At 43.3% G+C, this 10,143-nt stretch overlaps 1 protein-coding gene across 1 annotated transcript; it reads left to right on the forward strand.

Moving 5' to 3' along the window:
* Positions 1–7,447: 7,447 nt before the first annotated feature.
* LOC123168536 (dynein light chain LC6, flagellar outer arm-like) lies at positions 7,448–7,915 on the forward strand. Its single transcript, XM_044586421.1, has 2 exons — positions 7,448–7,585; positions 7,754–7,915. The coding sequence occupies exons 1-2, from the start codon at positions 7,448–7,450 to the stop codon at positions 7,913–7,915; spliced, it is 300 nt and encodes a 99-aa protein (XP_044442356.1).
* Positions 7,916–10,143: the final 2,228 nt, after the last annotated feature.

The raw sequence follows: 10,143 nt of genomic DNA on the forward strand, positions 1-10,143 counted from the left end.
AGGTACACATCAATAACATGTATATCACATATATCTTTGTTCACATTGCCATCCTTCTTATCCGCCAAATACTTGGGGCAGTTCCGCCTCCAGTGACCACTCCCTTTGCAGTAGAAGCACTCAGTCTCAGGCTTAGGTCCAGACTTGGGCTTCTTCACTTGAGCAGCAACTTGCTTGCCATTCTTCTTGAAGTTCCCCTTCTTCCCTTTACCCTTTTTCTTGAAACTGGTGGTCTTGTTTACCATCAAGACTTGATGCTCCTTCTCAATTTCTACCTCCGCAGCCTTTAGCATCGCGAAGAGCTCGGGAATTGTCATATCCATCCCTTGCATATTATAGTTCCTCACGAAGCTCTTGTAGCTTGGTGGCAGTGATTGAAGAATTCTGTCAATGACACTATCATCCGGAAGATTAACTCCCAGTTGAATCAAGTGATTGTTATACCCAGACATTTTGAGTATATGCTCAGTGACAGAACTATTCTCCTCCATCTTGCAGCTGTAGAACTTATTGGAGACTTCATATCTCTCAATCCGGGCATTTGCTTGAAATATTAACTTCAACTCCTGGAACATCTCATATGCTCCATGACGTTCAAAACGTCGTTGAAGTCCCGGTTCTAAGCTGTAAAGCATGGCACATTGAACTATCGAGTAGTCATCAGCTTTGCTCTGCCAGACGTTCATAACATCTGCCGTTGCTCCTGCAGCGGGTTTGGCACCCAGCGGTGCTTCCAGGACGTAATTCTTCTGTGCAGCAATGAGGATAATCCTCAAGTTACGGACCCAGTCCGTGTAATTGCTACCATCATCTTTCAAGTTTGCTTTCTCAAGGAACGCATTAAAATTCAATGGAACAACAACACGGGCCATCTATCTACAACAACATAGACATGCAAAATACTATCAGGTACTAAGTTCATGATAAATTAAAGTTCAATTAATCATATTACTTAAGAACTCCCACTTAGATAGACATCCCTCTAATCATCTAAGTGATCACGTGATCCATATCAACTAAACCATATCCGATCATCACGTGAGATGGAGTAGTTTTCAATGGTGAACATCACTGTGTTGATCATATCTACTATATGATTCACGCTCGACCTTTCGGTCTCAGTGTTCCGAGGCCATATCTACATATGCTAGGCTCGTCAAGTTTAACCCGAGTATTCTGCGTGTGCAAAACTGGCTTGCACCCGTTGTATGTGAACGTAGAGCTTATCACACTCGATCATCACGTGGTGTCTCGGCACGACGAACTTTCGCAACGGTGCATACTCAGGGAGAACACTTATACCTTGAAATTTAGTGAGAGATCATCTTATAATGCTACCGTCGAACTAAGCAAAATAAGATGCATAAAAGATAAACATCACATGCAATCAATATAAGTGATATGATATGGCCATCATCATCTTGTGCCTTTGATCTCCATCTCCAAAGCACCGTCATGATCACCATCGTCACCGGCGCGACACCTTGATCTCCATCGTAGCATCGTTGTCGTTTCGCCAACTATTGCTTCTACGACTATCGCTACCGCTTAGTGATAAAGTAAAGCAATTACATGGCGATTGCATTTCATACAATAAAGCGACAACCATATGGCTCCTGCCAGTTGCCGATAACTCGGTTACAAAACATGATCATCTCATACAATAAAATTTAGCATCATGTCTTGACCATATCACATCACAGTATGCCCTGCAAAAACAAGTTAGACGTCCTCTACTTTGTTGTTGCAAGTTTTACGTGGCTGCTACGGGCTGAGCAAGAACCGTTCTTACCTATGCATCAAAACGACAACGATATTTTGTCAAGTATGTGCTGTTTTAACCTTCTCAAGGACCGGGCATAGCCACACTCGATTGAACTAAAGTTGGAGAAACTGACACCCGTCAGCCACCTATGTGCGAAGCACGTCGGTAGAACCAGTCTCGCGTAAGCGTACGTGTAATGTCGGTCCGGGCCGCTTCATCCAACAATACCGCCGAATCAAAGTATGACATGCTGGTAAGCAGTATGACTTGTATCGCCCACAACTCACTTGTGTTCTACTCGTGCATATAACATCTACGCATAAACCTGGCTCAGATGCCACTGTTGGGGAACGTAGTAATTTCAAAAAAAATCCTACGCACATGCTAGATCATGGTGATGCATAGCAACAAGAGGGGAGAGTGTCGTCCACGTACCCTCGTAGACCATAAGCGGAAGCGTTATGAGAACGCGGTTGATGTAGTCGTACGTCTTCACGATCCGACCGATCCAAGTACCGAACGCACGGCACCTCCGAGTTCAGCACACGTTCAGCTTGATGACGTCCCACGAACTCTGATCGAGCAGAGCTTCGCGGGAGAGTTCCATCAGCACGGCATGATGACGGTGATGATGTTGCTACCGACGCAGGGCTTCGCCTAAGCACCGCTACGATATGATCGAGGTGGATTACGGTGGAGGGGGGCACCGCACACGGCTTGGAACAATCAACTTGTGTGTCCTAGGGTGCCCCCTGCCCCCGTATATAAAGGAGCAAGGGGGGAGGCCGGACGGCCCTTGGGGCGCGCCAAGGAGGGGGGAGTCCTCCTAGTAGGAGTAGGACTCCCCTTTCCTAGTCCAACTAGGAAGAGGGAAGGGGGAAGGAAAGAGAGGGAGAGGGAAAGAGGGGCCGCGCCCCCTCCCCTAGTCCAATTCGGATTCCTCATGGGAGGGGGCGCGCCACCTCCTGGGCTGCTGCCCTCTCTCTCCCCTCAGGCCCAATACTTCCCCGGGGGGTTCCGGTAACCCCTTCGGCACTCCGGTTTTCTCCGAAACCACCCGAAACTCTTCCGGTGTCCGAATATAGCCATCCAATATATCAATCTTTATGTCTCGATCATTTTGAGACTCCTCGTCATGTCCGTGATCATATCCGGGACTCTGAACTACCTTCGGTACATCAAAACACATAAACTCATAATACCGATCGTCACCGAACGTTAAGCGTGCGGACCCTACAGGTTCGAGAACTATGTAGACATGACCGAGACTCGTTTCTAGTCAACAACCAATAGCGGAACCTGGATGCTCATATTGGCTCCTACATATTCTACGAAGATCTTTATCGGTCAAACCGCATAATAACATACGTTGTTCCCTTTGTCATCGGTATGTTACTTGCCCGTGATTCGATCGTGGGTATCTCAATACCTAGTTCAATCTCGTTACCGGCAAGTCTCTTTACTCGTTCCGTAATACATCATCCCGCAACTAACTCATTAGTTGCATTTCTTGCGAGGCTTATAGTGATGTGCATTACCGAGAGGGCCGAGAGATACCTCTCCGACAATCGGAGTGACAAATCCTAATATCGATCTATGCCAACCCAACGAGTACCTTCGGAGACACCTGTAGAGCACCTTTATAATCACCCAGTTACGTTGTGACGTTTGGTAGCACACAAAGTGTTCCTCCGGTATTCAGGAGTTGCATAATCTCATAGTCATAGGAACATGTATAAGTCATGAAGAAAGCAATATCAATATACTAAATGATCAAATGCTAAGCTAACGGAATGGGTCAAGTCAATCACATCATTCTCTAATGATGTGATCCCGTTAATCAAATGACAACTCATGTCTGTGGCTAGGAAACTTAACCATCTTTGATCCAACGAGCTAGTCAAGTAGAGGCATACTAGTGACACTTAGTTTGTCTATATATTCACACATGTACTAAGTTTCCGGTTAATACAATTCTAGCATGAATAATAAACATTTATCATGATATAAGGAAATATAAATAACAACTTTATTATTGCCTCTAGGGCATATTTCCACTATAAGAAATATGTCAACTAGTGACCTTCTAGCAGTGACCCTGGAAGAATTTGTCATAGATCTATGACCACTTGAGACCAATTGGTCAAAAGCTGTTCGGGGGGCTCCAAACGCTAAACTATATCGACCATTTTGGTCAGAAAGGTCGTAATTTCCTTACACGAAATGGTCATAAAGCAGATAGCACTGGTCCGCTGCCTTATTTCTACCTGATCACGACCAATATAGATGGTCATAACCTTGTAAATTGTGGTGGGTTGCTATGACTAGGCGCCACCTCATCAGTTTTGCCTATGGGTCATGTCCATGTGGCAATCTTTGCCCCAGGTTGTGAAGCAACCTATATTTTTGTCATTCCCAAAATTCCCAAAAAAATCTCATAAATTCTTTGGGTCATATCTTCGTCAAAATGTAAAAAACCTTCCTTGCCTAGTTCAAAAATAATTCAACAATATTCATTTTGCTATTCTGTTCAGAACAACACTTTGTGAAGGAAGTACCACTTTGGCATGTCCAAATAGTATCCATTTTCTACGGTGCTTTCCTATGCCCAAATAACCATCCTCCACCAAATACCATCTCAATCCATTCATTATTTTGAGCCCAGCTTCAACATTCGTATTTATGTCCAGTGTGGTACTTTGCAAAGCAAGTACCACCTAGGCTCCTCCTTTTGAGCTGAAAATTTGTGAAGACGGTCTTCTTAGTAACTGATCATCCTCAGCCAAAACTCATGCTATTAGCCATGTACATTTCCCGTACCGCTAATCAAACGCTTGGCTGCTAATTCATGTTTGAGCATCGATCGGTCTCCTCGTGAGAATCTTATGTTGTAATTTTCTTCCTAGCACCTACCTGGGGAGTGCCCAACCCACTAGACATGCCTAGGCCGCCCAGAACACATGGCAATGCCACGGTCACGCGGTGACCACGCGGCGGGCATGCGAGTTTACGCGCTCTAGAGTTGGGGCCCTCGGCCACCGCCCAAACCTCGACGTATCGCCACCAAACCATGTATTTATGATTAAATAGATACTTATGTAACTAGAAATGATTTTTGGAAAAAATAAATAGCAAACTATGACGCAGCTGCAGTTAAAATTTGACCCGCTTCCAACTGAATTGGCGGAAATTTGTCTTTTTCACGAGAGGTGGATCAAAACTTTTTACACTCAACCATTTTGTCAATTGTGCATTAAATATGTCCTAGTATTTTAGAAAATTGGTTTGGTCCAATTTTGCAACAATTATTTGGGAGGTCCTTCACAAAAAAACCTCCTTTTGGGCACTCGGAAAATGGAAAATGGTTTTTTCGTCCAAAGAAAATGAAAACTTCCTTAGGCAACATTGTTTGCCATTCCAATATGCACCCTTGTGCACAATATGAGATCATTTGAACAAACTATGCCATGAATGTGGCCATAAGATTGATCATTTGGCTTGAAAGCCATTCATCTCCACACGTGATAGCTCATTTCTGAGAACACTTTTTTAAAATAATTGTCGTATTACAAGTTTATTATTTTTCCAGGTAACTTGGACACATATAATGACACAATGCGAAGGTTTCCCAATTTTTTGATTTTTTTTTGAATTTTTTATGCCCGTTTCAAAATGCGGTCAAAACGGCGGGAATGACCGTTCCTAGCTAGTGGTTGAATCTTGGAATTTTTTTGGTGTTTCTCTGATTAAATAGATACTTATGTACCTAGAAATGATTTTTGGAAAAAATAAAGAGCAAACTACAAGGCAGCTACAGTTCAAATTTGACCCGCTTCCAACTGAATCGGCGGAAATTTGTCTTTTTCACGAGAGGTGGATCAAAACTTTTTACACCCAACCATTTGGTAAATTGTGCATTAAATATGTCCTAGTATTTTAGAAAAATGATTTGGTCCAATTATGCAACAATTATTTGGGAGGTCCTCCACAAAAAAACCTCCTTTTGGGCACTCGAAAAATGGAAAATGGTTTTTTCGTCCAAAGAAAATTAAAACTTCCTTAGGAAACATTGTTTGCCATTCCAATATGCACCCTTGTGCACAATATGAGATCATTTGAACAAACTATGCCATGAATGTGGCCATAAGATTGATCATTTGGCTTGAAAGCCATTGATCTCCACACGTGATAGCTCGTTTCTGAGAACACTTTTTTAAAATAATTGTCGTATTACAAGTTTGTTATTTTTCCTGGGAACTTGGCCACATATAATGACACAATGCGAAGGTTTCCCAATTTTTTATTTTTTTATTTTTTATGCCCGTTTTAAAATGCGGTCAAAATGGCGGGAATGATCATTCCTAGCTAGTGGTTGAATCTTGGAATTTTTTTTGGTGTTTCTCTGATTAAATAGATACTTCTGTACCTATAAATGATTTTTGGAAAAAATAAAGAGCAAACTACAAGGCAACTACAGTTCAAATTTGACCCGCTTCCAGCTGAATCGGCGGAAATTTGTCTTTTTCACGAGAGGTGGATCAAAACTTTTTACACCCAACCATTTGGTCAATTATGCATTAAATATGGCCTAATATTTTAAAAAATTGATTTGGTCCAATTTTTCAACAAATATATTATAGGTCCTTCACAAAAAAACTCATTTCAGGGATTCAAAAAATGGAAAATGTCTTTTTTGCCAAAAAAAACTCATGTCTCACGACACCTTTTTAAAGATATTTATCTTTTTTCATGTTTGTTATTTTTTTCTGAAAACTTGTTCACATTTTGGTGAGACAATGAGAAGGTTTTCCATTTTCTTTTTGAATTTCTCAAGTCATAAAATAGCTGACATGATTTTAATGCATTATTTTTAGGCAACTATGACCTATTTAGATGGTCACAACATCATACTGCATTCTGATTGGTCCGTGGACGTCTCACGCGGATCGTGCATCATACGCCGTCGGATGCTCGCGCATCCAACGGCCGTCCTCAACCCTTCCACACTAACTCCGAAACCCTAGGTCATTTTCCATCCACCCCCCCGCCTCCTTTCTTTCCTCGCTCCCTTCTCCTCCTCTCCCCTTCCAAGTCTTCTCTGTCGTGACGCCGCACCTCCCATGATTCGATCCAATCCTCTCCTTCGATCCCACCTGCCGGCGGCGACCTTCTCTCAACCAGCCCCGCCGGCGGTCTCCAGATCCAACCCAGCTCAATCCCAACTCCTACCCCGCGGCCATGGCCATGGCAGGGGGAGCCCGAATTCCTAGCCCGTGGTGGCTAGGGTTTCGGTCGCCTCCAACTCAATCCGACGTTGCTCCGGTGAATCCCGAGCCCTCAAGCGCAGATCCATCTCCAGGATGGCCTTGATCTGCTCGAGGACGACCGGTTCTTCGTCAACCTGCAAGGACGCGCGCCGGCAGCAGGCGATCTCCTCTCCGGCGAGCCCACCCATGGCGACCAGGATGGTCTCCACCTCCCAAATCCATCACGGTCTCCCAAATCTCCCTCTGCTCCTCAAGGTCCGACCCATCTCCCCTCTCAGATTTCAGTTTTTTTCTTGATTTGGTACGATGGTGGTTCACCTCTATCCCCCCTCTCTCACTCTCTGTGCTTGTAGCGGCTGTTCACCCCCAACCTCCGGTCCATGCGCGCGGCTGTTGGTCCACTCGAGCGAGCGGGATGCTGGAAGGGAAGGCGACGGTGGAGGACACCGACATGCCGGCCAAGATGCAGCTGCAGGCCACGTCGGCGGCGTCAAGGGCACTCGACCGCTTCGACGTCCTCGACTGCCGGAGCATCGCGGCGCACATCAAGAAGGTGAGAATCTTGCCAATACCACCCCCAAATCTATAGCCTCTGAATCTGCAGGTAACAAGCTAGAGACAGTCTTGCAAGAGAAAGAATGATGTACTTGAACATAAATAAGCAGTTAGCTGTGCAAGTGCTGCCGAATGATTGGATCTGGTTTGGACGGCTGCACTGCAGGAGTTCGACACGATCCATGGCCCGGGGTGGCAGTGCGTGGTGGGCTGCAGCTTCGGCTGCTACTTCACGCATAGCAAGGGGAGCTTCATATACTTCAAGTTCGAGTTGCTCAGGTTCCTCGTCTTCAAAGGCATGGCGGATGAGCAACCGCTGCCGTGCTGATCTGGTCTGTAGGTTTACGTGACAAGGTGAGCATACAACTTGTGATGCATTTTCCTGGTCTGTAGGTTTACGTGAGTTCTGATCTGATGGTGGCATTTTACATGTTGTTTTTGTTCTTCAGCGACAGTTAACGATCTAAATGGTTCGGCATTCAGCAAAAGGATAGCTGCATACTGGGGCTGGCACAGAACATTTTGGCGTCACACAAGGGCTTGAAATCCCTTATCTGTACTTCGTTATTGTTTGACGCGGCCCTTTTAGAACATATGATTGTTATGCCTAGTTGTGCCATGGTGATTTGTGTCTAACAGAAATTCAGAATGAACTCAAGTTAGCATGTGCAGTGTGAGTGCCTACGATATTCTCAGGTTGCAGTTTTTCAAATGCTGAAAGTTTCTTCAGACTCCAGATTGCCTTCACTTGGACAAAGCTGAGCCAGCGACCGTCGCCCACAACCACGGTGGCCACCTTGCTCCCCTCCTCCCTTCAGTTATCAGTTTAAATATGCAAATATTCACCTCCTTTTGCAATTCTGATCAGTTTAAATAATGGCTATTGAAGATCCATTTATACTTCCACATGGTTTCAGAATCTGGATAGAATCACTATAGCAGTTATGTGATTCGTTCTGTAGCTTGCGTTTGGTACTTGGAAATAATAGAATAGAAATTTGGAATTTTTTTGACACGCCATGTAGTATACTGAAAACTGCCTTTCTTCTAGCGCTGCTACACAACGCTATTTAGGATGAGTACAACTACATTTTTATCTATCTGAAAAATGGTGCAAAGATTTACTAGTACTTGCCTTGGTGATATGACACGTCCATGGTGCGATTTAATTAGATTCAGACTTCGATAGGCCAGGGCGTGTGCTTGTATTAGCATGGAACAATTACTACTAATTAATGAAGGAAGCACACTTGTTCACATAAAGGAAGATATGTCTGTGTTAGTATTAGTGTTCTTGATCTTACGTGATAGACTTGTTTTTACTAATATAAACAAATAAAATCAGATTGTTTGCATAAATCATTCTCACTTTTAATTGAGTTCTAAGTACGTAGTGTCTTTAATTCTTTGCTTATATTATAGTCAGAATTATACCGTGTGACTGAATGATGTGTTATTTAGTTAGCTTTGCAGTATCTTTAGTTTTCTGATGATTGCTCAACTCTCAATTCTGAATAAATAAGTAGCTGACCCTATTGGTTCTTTCTTTCTTCAGGGCTATGAGTTGATGGCCACGCTGCTGTTTTGCTCTGCTTGATAATTCTTTTACTGTCCAGTCTGCTCTCTGCATAGTTTCCAATTGCTTATAAAACGATAAAACAGTGGTGATGTGAGGTCCGACAATGGTTTGTAATTTTGGTTTCATCCCCAACCTCTCTAGCTAGCTTCTTCTTCACATCATATCATATTTGCACCTGCTGCTGCATCATGGATTGGATGGTCACCTACTAGCTAAGTTGCTTAGCTTGTATTGCCATCGAATTGGTCAATACTGTTTCACTTTGCTTGTTTCTTGTACTAGGTCTGTCAGTTACAGCATAAACAAACAAATTGCTTAGCTCTCAACTATGAATACATAGCTAGCTAAACTTGTTCTTTCTTTCTTTAGAGCTGCGACTTATATGGGTCAAGCTGCTGTTTTGCTGTACTCAATGATACTATTGTTGCCTGTATAGCTCATGTGGTGATATTTTCCTGAACTGAAGTTGTGAATGTACCATTATTTTCCTGCTGCTACTTATCCCTGGCTCACCTGTTCTAGTTGGTTTCAATTGATATTTGTCTCATCCAGCACTCTGACTATAAATGTGTTGTTTTAATCCTGATGATGTTGTAGTATAAGGTGGAACACCATATTCCTGTTTTAATCCAAAAGGAATAAAGCAATCATGTTTGTTTGCTTGGTGCATGTTGATCTCAAAATGGCAGACAAAACATGACAAGTGAACACTTTGAGGCTCTGTTTCCTGTTCCCTGTTGTAGTTTCTTGATTTATTTTGCATATGCAGCACATCATCTTGAATACCATCTATTTGTATATGCTTAGGGTATGCATGATGCCTATGCTCTGTATTAGATCAGTATGTTAATATTAGTAGGCATATATCCATGTATGAGCAGTGCATAGTGCAGTTGGCCATATTCTAGCTCATATGGAACTTCCTGTGATATGGTGCAGTCCTGTTTTGTTTCATTGATTGCTTTTATTTTGTCCCT

Source organism: Triticum aestivum, chromosome 1D (genome assembly GCF_018294505.1).
Source record: "Triticum aestivum cultivar Chinese Spring chromosome 1D, IWGSC CS RefSeq v2.1, whole genome shotgun sequence".
NCBI classification, from domain to species: Eukaryota; Viridiplantae; Streptophyta; class Magnoliopsida; order Poales; family Poaceae; genus Triticum; species Triticum aestivum.

Excerpts from the sequence above, each read along its gene's own strand:
- LOC123168536 (XM_044586421.1), top strand. The coding sequence starts at position 7,448 with ATGCTGGAAGGGAAGGCGACGGTGGAGGACACCGACATGCCGGCCAAG. Across the intron at positions 7,586-7,753 it reads TCGCGGCGCACATCAAGAAG|GAGTTCGACACGATCCATGG; the intron begins GTGAGAATCTTG and ends GCTGCACTGCAG.